Genomic DNA, 19347 nt, shown 5'->3' on the forward strand with positions numbered 1-19347 from the left:
CGGAAGGCCTGCAGCGCGCGGCGGTTCTGGAAGTCGATGAGGGCCAGCGTGATGGCCGCGTTCCAGCAGCTCTCGCCGGCGCAGCGGAAGTCGATCTCCTTGCGGTCGGTGGTGACGATGGTGAAGTACACATACTTGCCCGTGCGCTCCACGCAGTCCACCTTGAGGATGGAGTGGAAGCGCAGCTCCTTGGCGCGCGCGCCGGGCCCGGCGGGGAAGAGGCTCAGACGGTCCCGCGTCAGCACCCCGCGCTTCTTCTTCCAGAGTTGGAACAGGCTGTCGCTGCGCTTCTCCAGCTCGCCCTCGCGGAGGACCTCGCCGCCGGGGGTCTTCATGGCGGGCGGGCAGGCGGGCGGCGGGGCGGCTCGGCTCTGCGCCCCCGCGGTCCGCGCCGGCCTTTATGGGCGCCCCGCCCCGGCCGGCCGCGCCCCCCGACGCCCGTCACCGGCCCGCCCCAAGGAATGCAGCCCGCCCAGAGCGCTGACTCATGGCCCGCGGGCACCCGCGGGGAGGGGGCGCCGCGGGGCCAGACACCCCGCCCCCCAACTCGCCCTGCGGCCTGGCCGCCCCCGGGAGCGTCCCCGGAAGTGACCAGGCCCCTGAACAGCCCTGGCACCACCTGCGGCTCCGCCGGGACGGGGGACCCTCTCCTCGGCCCGGGCCGGCGACAGCCTGCCTCAGTGCACCCCCGGGTACAGTGGGGTCACTCGCGACCCTCGGACAGGCTCCTGGCCGCGCCAGTAGAGAAGTTCGCTGGGCCCTCTTGGTGGCGCGAGGAGTCCACCTGGGCGGGGTCCCCTCCGAGGCCCAGCGTCCCCCCCACCCTCCTCCGCCCTGGGGCCGAGGGTCAGGGAGGGAGGCGTCTGAGTCACGGCTCGCCCGCGCGGCGGCCTTTCATTCACTCTCGGGCTTGTAAGGATTTAGTGTCGACAGGAAGCGAAGGCGACAACGCCCTGGTTCCCAGGGGTGGAGGTGAGGCCGCCCGGGAGGGGCGAGACCACTGTCCGGGGTCGCCCACCTGCCAGCGCCTCTGCCTGGCTAAGGTTCCCAGGAGGCCGGGGTCCGAGGCCGGGGCCGGAGCGCAGCGTGAGCCCGCGAGCCTGCCGCCCCTGCAGCGCCCGAAGAGGCTCGGCTCGGGCTGCCGAGTCCCAGCGCCTGGGAGCCGCCCGCCGCCCGCGGGGTGTGGAGCCTGGGCACCCGGGTTCCCACGAGGGGCGGAGCCAGCCTTGTGCCTCTAGAGTTGGGCGGCGGCCGGAGGTGACTCTCGCTCCTGGGGGCTGAGAGTGATAGAGAGGGGCAGGAGGAGGGGCATGCACCCCCACCACACGGAGACCACTGGTGTGTCTGACCAGCCCCTGCCTAGGGCTGCCCTCACAGGGAAGCAGGCCTGCGGCGGAAGGGGAGAGGGACACGGGCACAAGTACAGCGTTGTGGAGAGCAGGGCTTCCCCTCTGGACACGACCTTCCCAGCAGAGTGGCCCAAATCAGCATGCTGAGGTCCCCATCACTGGGGGTAACCCAGCAGAGGCCACTCGCCCTGGATGGAACCTGGGCATTCCAGCGGGTTCCCTCAGTAGTCCTACCCTGGCCACTGGGCCCACCCCCTCCACTTCACTGCCCTAGGAGACAGGGGTAGGGTCCCGAAGGGGGCTCACTGGGTCCTAGGGAAGCTGGTGAGTTTAACCCCTGCTCCTCCTCGGGCAAACACACCAGCTCCCTGCTTCAGCACCTACTGTGTGCCTGCAGGACCCGAGAGCAAAAGTAGGCTCCTGTGTCTGCAGGCGTCTCAGGGGCTGGGGTGTGTGGGGAGGGCTTCCCAGGAGACCCGGTGGAGGGGGAGTCAGCCCCTGTGCTTGAAGAACACCTCTCACAGGTGTAGACAGAGGTGCAGGGAGGGGGAGTGAGGGCTGGGGCACCGCAGCAGGTGAGGCGAGGGACAGGCCAGGTGAGCCAACCCACAGGCTGTCCGTCCCTCCCCCATTGGCCCTGCTCCAGGGCAGGAGAAAGTCCCACCCCCGAGGAAGGTGGGAACCTTCAGGGCCCGTCCTTTTGCCCTAATAAGGCTGTCTGTCTTACAGCCTTGGGAACCCCTATGGGGTGGGGGGTGGAACAGGATGGGCTCCACAGCATCGGGTTGGAGTCAGTCAGGGGGAGCTGCTTTCTTGAGGTGCTGAGAGGACAACCATCCAGCCAAGGTCACACAGCTCTCCCCCCACACGCCCCCCTGCCCCCTCCGGAATCCCCGTCCTGGCCCGCCCCCCAGCACCTGGAGCAGACTGCTCCTCCCGTGGCTGAGACGCTGAGTTTAAAGGTGTGCCTGGGGGCCATTTCCAGGACTGGGGGGTGGGAGGGAGCTTTGAGGACCCTTTGCCTATTTGGCCTGTGGGGCAGCCTGCTGTGCAAGGTGAGGTACTGAGGGTACAGGCCACAGGCTCTCATCCAACTTGCCCAGTGGAAAGCCAGGCAGTGAGGTCATGTGTCATAGGACAGGGCCCCTGGGGCCGGGGCTCCATGCCACCCTCCTCTTCCTGTGGGCAACAGGTGTGCCGCCGAAACCCTGGGGAGAGGCCCCCTGCTGCCTACCAAGAACGCATTCCCCCCTCAGCACAGCGAGCGCCTCTTCTTCCTTCAGTCCCAGCTCAGACCCACCACCAGTGCTGCTCCCTTCATGTGGGAAGTCCGCTCAGGACGGCGCTTGTCTCATTACTCGTGAGATGCAGCCCTGGGACAGAGCCGCTCGGCTGAGGCGTCTTTACTGTGCCTCTGACCACTATTAACGCGCCTCCAAGACACAGGGCGCAAGGTGTGCGAGGCACTTGGGAGGCTTCTACTTTTGGGGAGTAAATCCCCTGCCATGGTCAGTCCAGACCTATTGCGACCGTGTAGGACAGAGTAGAACTGCCCCTTTGGGTTTCCACGGCCCCGTCTTTCTCCCGGGGAGCGGCTGGTGGTCCACTCTGCAATTGGTCAAGTAGCTCAAGGCCTCCTGTGCTAAACCCGTCCCCAGGAGTCCATTGGTAATAAGGGTTGTTGCCACAACCATCTTATACAAGTGTCTGTCTGAGGTTCTGCCAGGTCTTGAGGGGAACCCCAAGACTGGGGATTGTGCTGGCTCAGAAGGCCCCCTGGCTTTTCGCCAAGCAGAGGCACCACCCAACATTCCTACCCGCCAGGGTTCCTCCCTGACACATTTCTGATGGAAGCCATCCTAACCTAAGGTGACCAGATTGTAACATTGGTAAAGCAGGACATCATTGATAAAACTCATATCCTGGCGAAATAGCCACATGGCAGTCGAAAACTGTATACCCTAGCTTGTTGTGCATTCTTTCAAAAAATCGGGACTTTTTAATAAAAACGCCGTGGGACTTGGGAAAAATTGTTAAAAATCAAGACTGTACCACCAAAAGTGGGTAGTCTGGTCACCTTATCCTAAGCCCCTGATGAGTTCCTACTCTGTAGGGTTGGATACTGCAACTCTGAGAGCAGGTCTCTCGTCTCCCCCCACCCTGAACCACTAACCACAAAGTGCTACAAGGGGATGGGGAGGGGAGGGGCTGGTCCTCTGGGACCATGTTGTTGGGAGGGACAGGAGTCCTGGGGGCACCTGGTTCAAGGGCTGATGGCCTAAACCGACCAAGGGAGAGAAGCAGTAAGCTCTCATGCCCATGGCAGCTTTAGGGACCCCAGGGCAGGTGTGTGGATGCTAAGGGGCAGGTCTGCAGGGTCCTGTCAGGAACAACGCCAGCATCGGTTCAGCCTCCTGGCCGGTGGGAGGGTAGTGGCCTTTCATGGGGCCTGTGACACTGGGCACCCTGTCCTGCTGACGGGCCATCTCTCTGGAGAAAATCTGTGCAGGTCCCAGGGGCGGGGTGTGTTCAAGAGCGGCTGCCTATGCATCGTTGTGTTTCTGATCAGGTGCGTGGTACCCAGATAGCCTCCTGTGCAGCTTCTTTTATCTCTGCTGCCTAATAACACCCCACTGGGGCTCCTGGGGGCCAAGGCAGCTGCCCCCGCCAAGCTGTCCTAAGAACAGGGATGTTTACTTAGACGCCAACTTACTGTTCTGCAGCCACCGTATGGAGCAAACGGAGCTGTGGCCACAGACACCAGCCTTCTGTGGTGACCACTCACTTCAGGACTCCATGTTTAGTTTGAAGACTTAGGGTCACAGTCTGGGGGGACTGCTAGGTCACCTGGCCTGAGAGTTCGGGATGTGGCTATCTAAGCAAAGTCCTTGCTGGCTCTCTGCCCTGATGGGTTTACTCAGGGGACTACCTCCCCCTCTCGGAGACCCGCACTCCTAGATGGTGCCCCGGCATCGGCCGACCAGGATGGCCATAGCTGGATCCTGATAAATGGAAAACACGTGCACCAGTCACATTTCAAACTAACCAGACCAACTCAAGCCTTCCTGGCCCCACATTCCAGAAGCCCCAAACGTCAGCACAAGAGCAGGCCAGCTTGTAAAGGGCAAACCACCCCAGGAGCTGGGCACACTCATCGCCTAAGACCGAAGGGCCAGCTACTCTCGAGCACGAGCAGGTCACTGGCGAGAAGCACTGGCCCGAGGGCGCTGGACGAGCCCGGCAGCAGTGTCCTTTACAAAGGCAGCCTGCGGCAAGTCAGGCCACATACAAAGCCAGGGCACCTTTCAGTCCCTTGAGCAGAGGGGTGCAGTTTACAATGTGAAGAAAAAGGAATTTCTGGGGAGCATCCTGGGTGGGTGAGGCTGGCATTGGGGTTGCCATGGAGAGAAACATCCGGCGGCAGCTGCAGCCAAACGGGGACTGAGTCAGTTGGCGAGGTGGCCTCGGATGGCTCCCAGGTGACCAGGCCCTGCAGGTGTGGCCCTGGCAGGGCTGGCAAGATGATGACAGACTGTGCTGAGGGCGGGCTGTGGCCACACCCGTGTGTCTGGGGGACTGGCTGCAGGGGGAGGTACTGGGTGTTGACCTCAGGGAGAAACCCGACCCACCGCAGCTGCACAGGGGCTCAGAGGTCAGTGTGGACAGGCTGGCAGAGAGGTGGGGGGCAAGGGCCTCCTGCCACCTTGGCTACTCCAGGGAGTCCAGCCCAGAGGGAGGCACGGCTGGAGGCCAGGTGTCACTGCCTCTCCACCAGGTCACCTCTGGCTGGTGCCTCCCCTGCCCAACCCATATTCAGCTGGCCCAGATTCTGGGGCCCAAGTGGGGGCTGCTGGGCTCTGGAGGGGAGCAGAAGTACCCCTTACCCGCTGACAGCAAATTTGGGGCAACGAACTGACCAAGGGAAGTGGCCGTGGATGGATGTGCGCCAGGCACTGACCCACTGAAGCCTGGTGGCCCAGGTGCAGCCGGGCCTGCGCTGGGCGGGCAGCCTGGGGACGCTGCCGTTCCCTCCCATCATCATGCTCACGCCGGCTCTCCCTGCCTGCAGGCTCCGGCCCCAGCTCCCCCCGGGTGGCCACCCAGAATGGCCCTCAGCCGAGCTGACCTCTGTGTCTTCAAGTGCCAACGTGATTACCAGACCTCGCTGAGGGGGGTAGGTGGTGCCAGGTGGGCTAACCCTAAGGGAGGGGTGGTCGGGGTAACAAGACTCAGGAGGAAATGAATGTGGGTTTCTTGTGGGGCATTCCCTCCCGGAACCTTTTTAATCCCAAAGCAAACTGCCCTTGTTCTGCGAGTGGCTCAGGCCCCGTGAGGGGCACAGCAGGTCCGGCATCGGGGAGACGCCCCCCCAGAGAACAGACGGAGCCACAGGCCGGCCCTGTTTCACAGCTTTAATAGAATATCTAAGTGTGCTGTACAGAGTGAGCCACCGAGCTGGGTGCAAAGAGGCCAGAGGAAGGCCGAGCAGAGCCCCCCCACCCCACTGCGCCCCAGCTGTACACTTGGCCTGAGCCAGGGTATGAGCGTAGCACCCACCCCCTGGCCCGGCCTCACCTTTCACAGCCAGAGCCCCATAGCTGCTAGCTGCTGGGTCGGGGCTGGGTGGGCAAGTGGGCTTCCCTGACGCAGTGTGCCGTTCCCTGGGAGGGAGGAGGACCCCAGCCGACACGGAAGGCCTTCCCAACAGGGCCGAATAAATAGAGGAAACCAACTGCTAAAGCTAACCTGGGGTAGGCGTGCGCCCCTCCCACCGGCCCAGAAAACAAAACCAAAGAAAAGTGCCCTGTGGAGGGAGGGGGACCTGCCTCCAGATGGGGCAGGGGGCTCCGCACCCACCCTCACCCATGACCGCCACGCTGCCCCTGTACAAGTGAAGCCAAATAGTAAAGAAAGGGGGAGGGGGGGCGAGAACCATGCAGGGGCTGCGGGGCGGGTGGGCAGCTGTCCGGTGCTGGCTGAGTCCAAGTGGCCATTCATGTCTGCCTCATTGCTGCTTGCACTCGGCCGGCTGGCTGGGGTCCTTCTGTGAACGAGAGCGCGCGCAGAGCTTTCAGGGACCACTCACCAGGCTGGCGGCAACTGGTTGTGGCGTGGCCACTGGACAGGGACTGCAGGCCCCACACTGGTCTTCCTGCTCTGTCGGGCCCGCCGCGATTCCTGCCGAGAGCACAGCCCCAGTGCCCTCTTAGGAAACCGTCCTTGGGGGACACCCGGGGTGGAGGGGAAGCGCTTGTGGCTCCTGCCGCCCCCTCGAAGCCAACCCGCCCTGTGCCTCTCATCACAGCGCACCAGGGCTAGCCGATGAAAGCTCCTCAGGTGACATGGTGGGGACGAGCCGTTGCCAGAGATGTTCTCGCTCTACGCACAGCTGCGCTACCACAGGAAGAGTGGGACCCATCGTGCCACACAGGTTAGAAGCCCCCAGCCCTCCCTGGGGCCCTAAGGCAGTGCCCAAGGCCAGAGCTGGGGCAACCCTGAGGACACTATTGGCCTGGGCAGAGCCCAAGTGTCCGCTTGCAGTGGCACCAAGTAGCCAGAACCACTTTCCAAATGCCCTGCCAACCATGAGGTCCAGCACCTGGCCTTACCGTTCAGGGTGAAGAGTCTGACCACAGCGCAGCCTGCCTGAGAACAGCGGCTCCCTCTCCTGGGGAGCCAACTAGCAGTCAGCTGCCAGGTCTACTCTGCCCTGGCTTGACGCTGACGCACAGCGCCCCCTGTCGGTGTCTGAGACGGGCACTGCTGCTGGGAGTAGAAAGCAGTCCTTCCGAGGAGCTGCTAGTGGCTTCCAACTGCTGACCGTGTGGATCGCAGTCCAGCGCATAACCATGCCACCACCGGGACTCCCAAGTCTATGGTGACGTCACCTAGTTTCCTGGATTGCAGCCCCGTCTGCCAGCGGCCTATTCATCTCCTGTGCGCTCAGCCCAGGGCGGAGGGCAGCAGGACATGGGTCAGCAAGACCATCTTGTCCAAGTGACACGGGAGCCCTGCTGCCCTCCCCTCCCCTGCCCCCTTCCAAGACACCCGTGTCCCACAAGTGAACAGGTGGTGGCAGAGACGTGAGCCGACTTCCTCCTACAGCCACTGCTCAGGTGCACTAACCCGTCCACAGCCAGTGGGCTGAGGACGGTGCCACCCGAGAAGCTGCCCAATCTGCATGTGATCCCTTTGTAGAGGGGCCGTGTGTGGCTGCCGTGTAGGCAGCTGCCCCCTGGTTCCCTCTCCTCGGTCCTTGTCCTGTGTGCAGCCAAGGAGAAGGCCCCAAGCTGTGACTCAGTAGCCTGGGGAGCAGCAAAGGGTGGTGAGAAAGCAGGTGCTGGGGGCTCTGTGAGCGGACCCCCCATGGGGCACCCCACCCACCACATGCAGTTCCCTGGTGCCCGCCGAGTGTGTATACCAGACAGACCGGGTGGGGTGGGGAGGACGAGCGGAGCTTCACCTTACCTAGAAACGCACGCACCATTAACAAGTATTACACCTGAACGGGGAGAGGAAAGGAGGCATCAGTGAGCAGGAAGGCGGGGGACGCCGGAGCCACAGGAGGTGACAGGTGAGAGCTCTCACCACAAAGGACGCCAGGACGCGAACAGCTCCATGAGCCAGCCCTCGCTCGCTCCGAGTGCAAACCCTGCCCACGTCAGCAGCCAGGGCTGTGAGCCCACCTACTGCAGGGCTGGGTGCGGGGTAACTTGCTACCTGCCCTCCCTGTTTGTGGTTGGTCACCGGCTGGTAAGAACAGGTGCCAGGTGAGGAGACGCACAGGAAGCAGGTGACAGAACACAGAGACCTGGGGTGGAGCCCAGACCAAACCCCATCTCCCTCTCCAGAACCTGGTGTGGCCACTAGGGCCCTGGAGGGCAACAGCAGGAGCCAAATAAACCCGCCTGCACGCAGGCCATGAGAGCAGGTGACACCATCGGAGCCTGCCCACCAACTGACCGACAGGCCTGTCTCAGGCCCACACCTGCTGGCTGGGCCAGGGCCACCTCGTGTGCGTGCACTTGGCCTCAGGTTTAAAGGAGATGGAAAGCGAAGGAGGATGTGGGGGTACTGGAGGGTGTGGAGGGGACAGAAGCATGTCTGAGCAGAAGGCAGAGCTGAGTGTCTGACATCCCAGTGCGGGCAGCGCCTCCAACACCTGGCTAAGAAGACTTCAGACGGAACATGTTAGTGTTCTCCCGCTGCTCTTCGTGTGAAAACACGGGAGGGAGAAAGGAAGTTAAAAACAGATGATGCGTACTGCAAGCAGATGGGCTAAGAGGTACCCCAGCATCCTCCCCAGGGAGAGACCCACCTCAGTGAACCCCCTCCGCGCAGGTGGAGGGCAGAGAAAGGGGGGAAGGGGAGAAGCCCATCTACCGGCTGGACCAGCACTGCAGGCAGGAGCCCAGGCCCCAGGGCCTCTGAGGTGGGATCCGAGTCCACCAGCAATGGCACCGGGCTGTCCGCAGGTCCAATCCTCAACCTGCCTCCCCTGGATCGTAGGAACCTCACACAGACAAACTCTGCCTGTTATAAAGACTATCACCTGCCTCCATCATCCGCCACGGCCCATTGAGCAAGAAGGTGTCTGGGGCTCTCAGGGGGCTGCTTGGATAGACAAATGAATGGGCTGTAGCACCCCAGAACCCTGAAAGGCATGGCCCAGACGGTCTCAGAAAACAAAGTTCTCCTCCAGCCTTGAGAACCACCACCAGGTCCACTCTGCCTGACAGTATCCGCAGACACAGCCGAGCTCCCCTACAAGGAGCAGCCAGCCTCGCCTTTCTCCCGTGGAGCACGTGGTGGATTTGAACAGCCCACCTTTTATGTCAGAAGCCCAGCCCTTCACCTGTTCGTGAACGTGCACGCCCTGCCGTGCTGGGGCCCACTGCCTGGGGCCCACTGTCCCTGCTCCTTCATCAGACTTGGACCCACTGTGAGCTGAGGCAGTGGGACTTGAATCACAGCCAGCGGTCAACGGTGGCTGCTGTCCCACTGTCTACAGTGATTCAGGAAACGGACTTGGAGTTGATTTCAGACTCCCAGGATGGTATGACAAGGTGAGTGTGTAGGGTGTGTGGCAAGAACATCAATGTGGGGGCTGAACGAGGCCCCCTGAGCACTATGCTACTGGCTGCACCTCTGGTGCTGGGTTGCTGGTGGAGTTCCAAGGCGGGGACTGGGGGAGGGGGGCCTGAGAACTGATGAGCAGTGATGGGCTGAGATGGGGGCCCCGATACAGGGGGCTGGACAAAGACCCCACCCCTATCCAAGGCCAGCAGAGAGCCGCCTGTGTGGTGTCAGGGCAGCGTGGACACGCTGGATGTTGAGACACGGATCCCAGGGCCAGGTGGTGACACTTGACGGCTGCGGGCACCACCACTGTGCAAACAGAGACACAGACAAGACAGATGCCCCATAGAGCAGCCGAGGTCAGCAGGCCGGCCCCCCCGGTGAGCATCCTGAGAGCCCCAGGGCATGCAGGTGAGCTGCACACTAGGCCCTTTGCTGGAGGGCCAGAGCTCACACTCTCTGGGGCCTGGGCAGCAGAGGGGCCACCTAGGCCCCCGGGCGGGCTCAGCAATCTGGTGTCTGACGGTTCTTGGGGTTCCCTGCAGCAAAGCTGGCTCGCTCCCCACGAGTGTTCCAAAGCAGCCCCACCGCTCGCTCACCTTGGGGTTCACCTCTGTATCCTCCTCCTCGTCTCCCTCCTCGTCACCTTCCAACTCCTGTAAGCAGAGGAAACAGATAGGACAGACGCCTCAGCTTCTCCACACCCCAGCTCACCGTCCACCCCACGGAACCACTGACCCCTCTCAGCCTGGGCATGTGCCACGAGGGGTGGGATTTCCCCTGGCCTCCCAGCTAAGCCCCGAAAACGGATGTCTGGGGCGGTGTGCTTTGTTTGGTGAGTCATCACTTTCTAGAGGCCTTTCCACAAGCCAGGTGCCTGGTCAAAACTGGCAGGCAGCTTGTGAGCACTGGCTGCAGTGGTGCCCGGGGCAGAGAGCAGCCTGGCTGGCTCTCTGCTCGGAACTGTGGCGGGAAGAGACAAGCTGCCCACAGCCCTTCCTTACCTCCTCTTCTCCCTCCTCGCCTTCTTCAAACTGAAAAAAGCAAAACAGAAAAAGCCTTCAGGCGTCCACCACAGCAGTGGCCTGAAGGAGACGGAGGCCTGCAGCGGCTCCCGGCAAGGAGTGGTGTGGGGCGGCACAAGGCTGCGGCTCTTACCCAGCAGCTCGGTTACTGACACCCCACCCCAAGTGAGGCCGGGGGTGGGGTGGTCATCAGCACAGTGCCTGTCGCCCCACTTCTCTGGGTTCATCCTACCACAGCCCCCTCCATCCTCAGGACGCCAGGGCCCACCTGAGCTTACCCTTTGGCCTGTAGATGTGTCCTTCACAAGGACAACCTTCTAAACACACCCACTAGCTACTCAAGGTGCCGGGAACACACGTGCACATAAACCCGGAGAAGGTCAAGTAAGCCAGCCAGCCAGCTCCTCGGCAGACAAACACCTCTGGACCCCGTGTCCAAACCCGCTCTGCCACCCAGGGCCAGCTGCACTGTGGTCCCAGGCTCAAACCATCACAGGGAGGCTAGGAAGGGAGCCCGTGGTCCTCCATGCTGGGCGCTGAGAGCACCTAACACGTCCTCCCAGCAAAGGGCCAGAAGGCCTGTCCGTGCACAGGGAGGATGCAGGTGCTGAGGGGTACCATCTATCTGGACGGCCCCCCTCCTGCCCCCAACTCACGGTGTCGTCATCCTCGATGGCCTCCCCGGTGAAGTAGAGCACCGCCCGTGGGACGATCCGCTCGCGGAAGAAGTGGCCAATCTCAAAGTCCGAGGCCAGCGTGAACTCCGAGTCTTCATCCTGGGGGGAGGGCCCGGTGCTCAGTGTGCCCCGCCCCACAGCTACGTCCCAGGAGAAACGACATAGCACCTCGGGGCCGGAAGAAGCAAGCAGGGCAACGAACCCACCCCCGCCCACAGGTGCTGTAACCCCCAGTAAGCAGGTGGGTGAGGATCCAGCAGGGACATGAGGGTGTGGGTGGTGACCTGGTTCTTACCAGTGATTCTCCGTCCCCAGACGCTGGAGAGAGAAAAGGGAAGCTGGTGTGAGAGGCTGACGGGGCTGTGTGTGGGTGTCCGCCCACCCAGAGAGCCAGGCTGTCAGCCGGTGTTAGCAGCAGCCCGTGTCACTGCGTGCTGCCACTCCCACCCCAGCACAGTTGCTGGCACTAATCAGTGTCTGAGGCACAGGACAGGGCCAAGGAGTAGCCAACCCAGCAGGTGCTGTCTGGCCAGGTTCTCGAGTGACCACCATGGGGTTCTAAGGGGCCTGCAGGATGGCAGCAGAAGGTCCCTCCCAGGAATGACCCACCCCATCACCCAGCGCCAGCTAGTGATGGATGTCTTGTGCAGCTGCTCTGGCATCTTCTGGGAAACAGCTTCACTGCTGGCCCATCTTTTAAGGCTGCCGGCATGAGGGTGGGTGGAGTAGGGCGGTAATAAAAAGGCTTCCAGGCCAGGTGGACTCAGAGCCAACTCTAGAACACACGGAGATCCAAATAGGAAGCTCCAGGTGTAGGCTCAGCTTAGCACGCAGCTAGAGCAAAGGGAGTCGTCTGTAAATCTCTATGGGAGCAGAAAACACCCAGTGGTTTCAAAGAGCTGACCTTTCGTCAGCGGGCTGAATAACGTCCCACTGTACCCCAGGGCTCCTGAGGGGAACACTGGTCAGATAGACAGGCCCCATGGGCACGAGGCAGTGATTTCAGCACCGGGCCCGTGTCGTCTCAGGACACCCACCTTTGAGGGGGCTGAAGAAGTTGAAGAAGGAGTCACTGGGCACCTGCTTGGTGACGGTGCGGACGGTGCCCCGCCCCTTGTGCTTCTGCTTCTTCCTGACGGTCTTCACGGTGACGTTCTTCCCCTTCTTCCAGTCGATGGTGCACCTGCGGGCACCAGCCAGCGGCGGTCACACGTGCCCCGAGCCCGAACCCCAGCCCGCCCAGCGTCAGCTGCACCCTCACCCGTCACAGTCAACGATCTCAGGGCCCTCAAAGGAGAAGGGGTCGGCTGCGTCGGGCTCCGCCTTCATCCTGTAGGTCTTTGTCAGCACGGGGTCGCTGAAGTAGTCGTTGGGCTCAAAGTGGAACTCCAGCACGAAAGACTGCAAACAGGGCCTCGACTGAGCTCGGGTGACCAGTGAGGGGCGCACCTCCTGTGCTGGGGACCCCCAAACAAGGCCACACTCTTACCAGGCCTGTCTGCTGTCCCCACCCCCACGAGGGGGATGATCAGACTGGAGTGCACAGGAAGACAACTGGGCACCCGGGACCCAGCCGTATCCCAGCTGGGACCCCCTTGCTCCATCTGCCAGCTCTGGGGGTGGTGCATGTGTGTGTGCAGCAGGGAGCAGGCCTCAAGATGACAGGCCTCCCACCAGGAGCAGCCTAAATGTTCGATGGTGCAATAGAAAAGCCAACAGGGAGGCTCAGAAAGGCAGGCACTCTCACGGGGCAGAACCACAACGCATACACGAGCCACACAACTGAGTGAGCCAAGGAGTAAGGGCAGGGTGTGCTCTCGACCCACAACCCCGGAAGACAGCTGGCCCAGCGCACCACCATCGTCACTAAGCCCAACTCGCACAAGAGAGGAAGGTAACCCGTGTAGGCACATCAGTGGTGACAAGTCAGATGGTGTGACTGAGCAGCTCCTCAGTCTCTGAGATTCTTTTCTCTACAAGCTGAGGCTTCCTGGGAAGTGTTCAGAGAGACAGACAGACACACACACACAGCCGTAATCATTTTTTAAAAGTCCAATCTCACTAGTGAGTAGACATGGGAACCCAGCCTGCAGCATGGTTGCTAGAGACAAGGGGACGGCGCCTTCCCGTGGCCAGAGGCTGACTAACTACCAGAGTCTGGGAGGGCTCTCTGGCAGCACACAGGCGGTGGGCAGCACTGCTTGGAAAAGCCAGGAAACTGGAGCAGAAGCCAGGTGAGAAATGGGAAGAGAGCTGCGAGGTCGTGAACGCCACCACCAATGCCAGGGATGCAGCATGTGTGAGGTGTCACACGGAAACCTAACCCAATTTTGCACCACAAGCTTGCATGCACACGACAGAAATCACCCGGGGTCAACCAACACTGGCAGCCAGAGTGTAAGCTGAACCAGCTTTGGCCTGAAGAGTCTAGTTCCCTTGACCAGTAACCGCATACCAGGGGCCCTGCTCCCACCCAGGGCTCTTAGCCTGGAGCCAAGATGCCGACGGCACAGCCTGCAGTGTGCCCCCTTCCTGAGGGTGGGGGGAAATGCACAAGGTGTCTGCACAGCAATGTGCCCCTCCTCAGATGGGCAGGAAGGGGAAGCCCAGGCTAGCACGCTCACTTCCCAGGTGGGACTCGCCTCCCTTTCCTCTTTAACTTTAGGGTCACACCACGCCATGATCAGGGAGCAAGGACAAGATCGCAGGGTCCCTGGGCAGGATACTGGGCTCGATGACTGCCCCAGGAGCGAGAACAGCAGCCACACACTCACCACCACGGACTTTGCCAGCTCCCTCGTACCCCACAACTGCGGGGAGTGAAAGACAGATGTACAGGCAGAGCAAGGAAGAAAGGGGCCCAGGAAATAGCGTGCCTGGTGCAAGCAGACTAGAGGTAGGGGGAGAAGGAACAGCAGTAATCTCAAAGGCCTAAGGCCAGAGCCAAGGATGCAACTGTGCCCCTGGCCACTAGAGGGCGCATGGCCACAGCAGCACAGAGACTGCACCAGGATGCTAGATAGAGTCAGAGTCCCTGGGAGAGTGGGTAACCAGGGAAAGGAGAGACCACCTGCCAGCCAGGGAAGGGGCAGAGGCTGCAGGGCTGGGAGCTAAGACAGGGAAGGAGAGGGCCCCTAAGGCTCAGTAGTCACCTCCCTGGACATCAGTAAAACAGAGGCCCCTTGGGCCTGAATCCAGTGCTGATGACCATACAAACCAGTCAGAAGGCATGCCACCTGGCCCACCAGCCACCCTAACTGGGGGGCAGCCACCCCAATGACATGAGACTGGAAGACAGGCCCAGGCCTCTTAGTCACCGTGGGCCATCTGCACGCCCGTGAACTGCTCACGCAGCACACCGTGTGACCCGTGGTCAGAGCCTGCCGGTGGGGCAGGTGGTCCCACAGCATGCACTCACCATGGGCTGCCCGGGGTCAGAGAAGCGCACTTTGATGTCCTGCAGGTGCTTCAGGATCGGCTCGTCGTACTCCTGGTCACAGGGAGGTAGGCGTTAGACACACGAGGCCATGGGCACCGGCCCGCTGCGATCCTGTCTCACAGTACCTCTGCTCCCCAGCTCGCAGATGTCTTGAGAAGACCAGTGCCAGCTGCAATGTTTCTGACAGGGGCAGCACTGTCCCAGTAATGGGAGCACCTCAAAGGCCCACCTCCTTCCGCGCCCAGGCATAAGCCCCAGTGCCTTCCAGGCCTGAAGGGAGTCAGATGGGCCACGGACTCAGTGTCGGGACGGCGGTGATCTTTCCACTCGTGCAGACACGAGCACAGGAGTGTGGAAACTGGAGGGGACAGTGAGACCAGCTGCTGTCCCTGGCGGCAGGAACTGCCCCAGAGGCCCACGATCACGTCCATGCACAGGGCCCTTCCCAAGAACTCGGCTCAGGTGGAGCTGGCATGCCCAACAGAGCATCAGGACGCCAGTCATGCACTCCTGCTGTGCCCAGTGGCGAAGAGGACACCACCAGCCCAGAGTCCAAGCCATTACCCTGCTGTCCGGGGCAGTGACTGGTGATTCTGCTGTCACCCTCCCAACGTTCACTTCTTTGGAAACAATCAAGAGGAAGCCAAGAGCAACAGCAAAGACAGTGAGGAGCCTTGGGGCCGCCAACAGATTTTTAAAAGGTAGGGACTTCATCGGGATCCTGTCCATCTTAACACTCCCACAGCCCTGGGCTCACTCTGGGCCGACTCTCCAGGGCCTGCATGTCAGTGATGGCGTCAGCACCGCCAGTGGGAAGGGTTCCCAAACTCCTGGCCCAGCTCAGACATACTCTTGGTTTGTCAACCAGAGCTGTTCAGGCCCGGGGGCAGCGCAAGGCCGAACACATCAAACACCCAAAGCTCTGAGCAACTAGAGGCTACAGCCTGGCAGCACTAGCAAACCTTCCACTTAAAGGGACATAACAGGATCCTGCGTTCCCACGAGCCCAAAGCCCTGGACTCCCTTCTGCGTCGGGGATGACGACTGGAATGAGCTGGAGCCAGACTGAGCCAACCATCTTCAGTCCCTAACTATCTGCCCTCAGTCCCTACCTTGTCCTTAGGCATTACTGAGTTACTTCCAACCCACAGTGACCATACGTTCGATAGACCCACGCCGTCCTCACAGTGGCTCCTATCCTTGAGCCCATTGTCGCAGCCAGGGTCCACCCAGCTCCTGGAGGGCCGCCCTGTTTCGCTGACTCCCCACTTTCCCAAGCACTGTGTCCTTCTCCATGTGGCCAACGTATGTAAGACAACGTTCCCCACCCTGGCCTCTAAGGAGCACTCTGCCATACTTCTTCCAAGGCAGACGGTTTTAGCAGCCACGGTCCTGCACGGGCTTCTCCAGCACACAGTTCAAGTGCATGGCTCCCTCCAGGCTTCCTTGTCAAAGTCCAACTTTCACGTGCATCCGAGGCCAGGGGAAATACAATGGCTTGGGTCAGGCGCACCTTAGTCCTGAAAGTGGCACTCTTGCTTTTCAATACTCTAAGGTGGTCTCGTGCAGATTTACCTGATGTAACTGCATCTTTTGGTCTCTTGCTTGTTGCTTCCAGCGGTGCTGACTGTGGACCCAACAAGACACAATCATGGGCTTCAACCACTCTCCAGTCACCATGATGTTAACTTACGGGTCCTGCGTGGGGACTTTTGTCTTCTTGACACGGAGTTGCAGTCCACACTGAAGGCTGCCTCCTTGATCTTCATCAGCAGGTACTTGGAGTCTTCCACACTTCCAACCAGCCAGGTCGCAGGCTGTTAATAAGCCTTCATCGAAGCCGGCTTCTCTGCCGCTCTGCTCAGCAGACAGACTGCATGAAGTACGGTGAGAGGATACAACCCTGACACACGCCTTACCTGATTTTAAACCATGCAGTCACATTTCCCTGCTGTTCGCACATCTGCCTCTTGATCCCTGTACAGGTTCTACATGAGCACAAACAAGTGTTTTGGAATTCCCATTCTTCTCAAGGTTATCCACAGTTTATTATGATCCACAGAAATGCCTTGGCATAGTCGAAAAACACAAGAAAACATCTTTCTGGTATTTACTGCTCCCAGCCAGGATCCATCTGACCTCAGCAATGATATACCTCCTGAAACAGCCGGAACCCTGTCAGTGTACTGCTGCAATTATTGTTGGACGATCTTTACCAACATTTTACTTGCATGTATTAATAATATTGTTCTATAGTTTGAGTACTACTAACTAACCGCCCTCAATCACAAATTAACTACCCTCAGTCACTACCTACTATTTACCCTTAGTCACAAAGGTAACCAACCACCCTTGGTCACTATCCATAGCCACGAACTGACCAACCCAAATCAAGGCCTACCTTTCTACCTACCTACTCATAGTCACACACTAACTGCCCTTCATCACAGATCACCCCCAGACTCCCACGACCTTACATGCAGGAAAAGGAAGGGACCACCAAGAGCAGGGCTGCCCAAGGGTCCATCGCTGGGCTCTAGACAGGGCACAAGAAGCAGACAGGCAGCCCACCTCACAGCCACATGAGAAATCCAGCGCCCAGCTGGTCAGACCCATGTGCCCACAGCCACCAGCTGCCAGGCGCCCCCAGGGAGTGAGCACTCTGAGCTGCAGGCCAGTCCACCGGTCTGCTCCCCAGTCCCGTCCCCCAGGGGCGGCGCCAGCAAGCTGGCTCCCACTCACGGCAACCCCACGTACAGCAGGGAGAGACACTGCCTGCCAGCACCTCGCAGCCCGCTGGGTTTGTGCCCACAGTTGCAGGCAGTGTCAACCCAACTCTTCAGGGCCTTTCTTTTTGCTGCCCCCACTTTACCAAGCACCATGTCCTTGTCCGGAGACTGGTCTCTCCAGACAACTTGACCACAGCAGGAGAAAGTCTCATCCTTACTTCTACGGAGCACTCTGGCTGTACTTCTTCCAAGACAGATGTGTGGGTTCTTTTGGCCGTCCGTGGACGTTCGGTATAGTCTTTGTCCTCACCATCGTTCAAATGCGCCCACTTTCGTCCTTATTCAAGGACCAGCCTGCACGTGCCTCGATGAACCACACCAAGGCCCGGGCCAGGCGCACCTGAGTCCACAAAGTGGCATCCTTGCTCTTCAACCCTACAGAGGTCTTGTGCAGCAGATTCACCCAATGCACTGTCATTGATCTTTTGGCTGCTGCTTCTTGAGCATTGGTTGTGGACCCAAACAAGACAAAGTCCTGACAACTTAAACCTTTTCTCCATGGATCATGAGGCTCCCCAGTGGTCTAGTGTTTGAGACTTTTTGTCTTCTTGACACGGAGTCAGTCATAATCCACACTGAAGGCTGCCACCCTTGACCTTCATCAGGAAATGCTTCAAGTTCTCCTCACTTTCAACGAGCATGGCTGTCTTCTGAACCACGCAGATTGCTAGTAAGTCCTCCTCCCTCCAGTCCTGATGCCGCGCTCTTCTTCACACGCTCCAGCTTCTCTCAGCATCTGCTCAGCACCCAGACCGGATAAGGAGTGCGACAGGATGCAATCCAGATGCACACCTCTCCTGGTGTTAAAGCACGTAGTATTTCCTTGTCCTGTATACCCAACTGCCTACAGATTTCCCACATGCGCACAAGAAGTGTTCTAGAATTTCCATTCTTCTCAGTGCTCTTAGTTTGTTCTGATGCACAACTGAATGTACACAGGGAGTCCTGGTGGCGCAGAGGCTCCGGTGTTGGGGCACTCTGCGGGAGAAAGATGAGGCTGTCTGGCTGTCTCAGAAACCCCACAGAAGGTGGCATGCACCTGTGCACCTAACAGGCTTCCAGGGAGGGCCACAGGCTACTTCTCCTAAGGCCATGGCCAGCAGGGACCACGGGAAGTGAAAGTGACGTGTCAGCCCATCCAGTTCAGAAGCAGCAGCCATGCCATGGCAGTGAGGTGAACGGCAAAGGAAGAGGACACATGTAACCTCCCTGGCCTCTGTAGAGCACGAGGCAGGGGGCAGTCTTCACACACTAATCGTTCCTTCCCCGCCACTGTGCCTCTCTGCTGGGCTCAGGGATTTGTTGCTGAGGTAGTTAGTTTATTGTGCCAACCTGGCCGATAAACACATGTGGGATTAATTGAAGGGGGAGAGAGAAATGGCTCGGCAAGTCTCGCCTTTCTTGTCTCTTGCTCTTTGATCATCGGACCCGTGTGCGGCTGCCTTGCTTGTTCTTTGCCTCAATTTATAAGCTACACTACCTGGGGGACACTTAACCCGTGGAGTGTGTCGCTGTAATTTGGGATTCCCTCAAGACCTGCTTTGCCACACCATTGGAATTTACATCTCTTGAGCTGGGGACTGTCGGATCCTGTCATCTGGCTGACTATTGGTGACCTGCCTTGCTGTTTGCTGCCTGTGGCCAGATAGCCTGAATTGCTCTACAGAGGACTACCTGGTGGCCTTCAAGACTTGAAGGACTGCCAGTGTCTCACAACTGTCTCATGGGAGTGAGCTGCACTGAGCCATTGTACTGCTTTATAATTTAATTAACTGTTTTTTTTAAGTTACTATGATATATATTTATTTATTTATTTGCAGTAGTTGATTTTACATTACATGATTTTGCATTTACCCCGTAATTAAAAGTCATAGTGTCCTTTTACCTTCAATACTACTGCTTTCAGCTCAGCAGCTGCTTTTTTTTAAAAAAAAAATCATTTTATTAGGGGTTCATACAACTCTTATCACAATCCATACATCAATTGTG

General features: G+C 59.6%; 2 protein-coding genes across 3 annotated transcripts in view; both read right to left on the minus strand.

The window, feature by feature from the left end:
• PHLDA2 (pleckstrin homology like domain family A member 2) overlaps positions 1-341 on the minus strand; it is an 829-nt gene extending 488 nt beyond the window's left edge. Inside the window, exon 1 of the mRNA XM_030887535.2 lies at positions 2-341. Coding sequence (XP_030743395.1) covers positions 2-335 — 334 coding nt within the window. The 5' untranslated portion in view covers positions 336-341. The remainder of the gene's footprint in view (position 1) is intronic.
• A 5406-nt stretch (positions 342-5747) lies between these two features.
• Positions 5748-19347, minus strand: part of NAP1L4 (nucleosome assembly protein 1 like 4) — a 31218-nt gene continuing 17618 nt past the window's right edge. The window contains exons 8-16 of one of the 2 annotated variants that reach the window (XM_045297241.1): positions 14549-14620; positions 12392-12531; positions 12168-12313; positions 11426-11448; positions 11110-11229; positions 10433-10462; positions 10028-10084; positions 7818-7851; positions 5748-6393 (exon numbers count right to left, since the gene is read on the minus strand). In XM_045297241.1, coding sequence (XP_045153176.1) covers positions 7846-7851; positions 10028-10084; positions 10433-10462; positions 11110-11229; positions 11426-11448; positions 12168-12313; positions 12392-12531; positions 14549-14620 — 594 coding nt within the window. In that variant the 3' untranslated portion in view covers positions 5748-6393; positions 7818-7845. The remainder of the gene's footprint in view (positions 6394-7817; positions 7852-10027; positions 10085-10432; positions 10463-11109; positions 11230-11425; positions 11449-12167; positions 12314-12391; positions 12532-14548; positions 14621-19347) is intronic. The other variant, XM_045297239.1, reaches the window with a different exon arrangement.

This window comes from Echinops telfairi, unplaced genomic scaffold (assembly GCF_000313985.2).
Source record: "Echinops telfairi isolate 266 unplaced genomic scaffold, ASM31398v2 ScPeMD7_7417;HRSCAF=8455, whole genome shotgun sequence".
In the NCBI taxonomy this organism is placed as follows: Eukaryota; Metazoa; Chordata; class Mammalia; order Afrosoricida; family Tenrecidae; genus Echinops; species Echinops telfairi.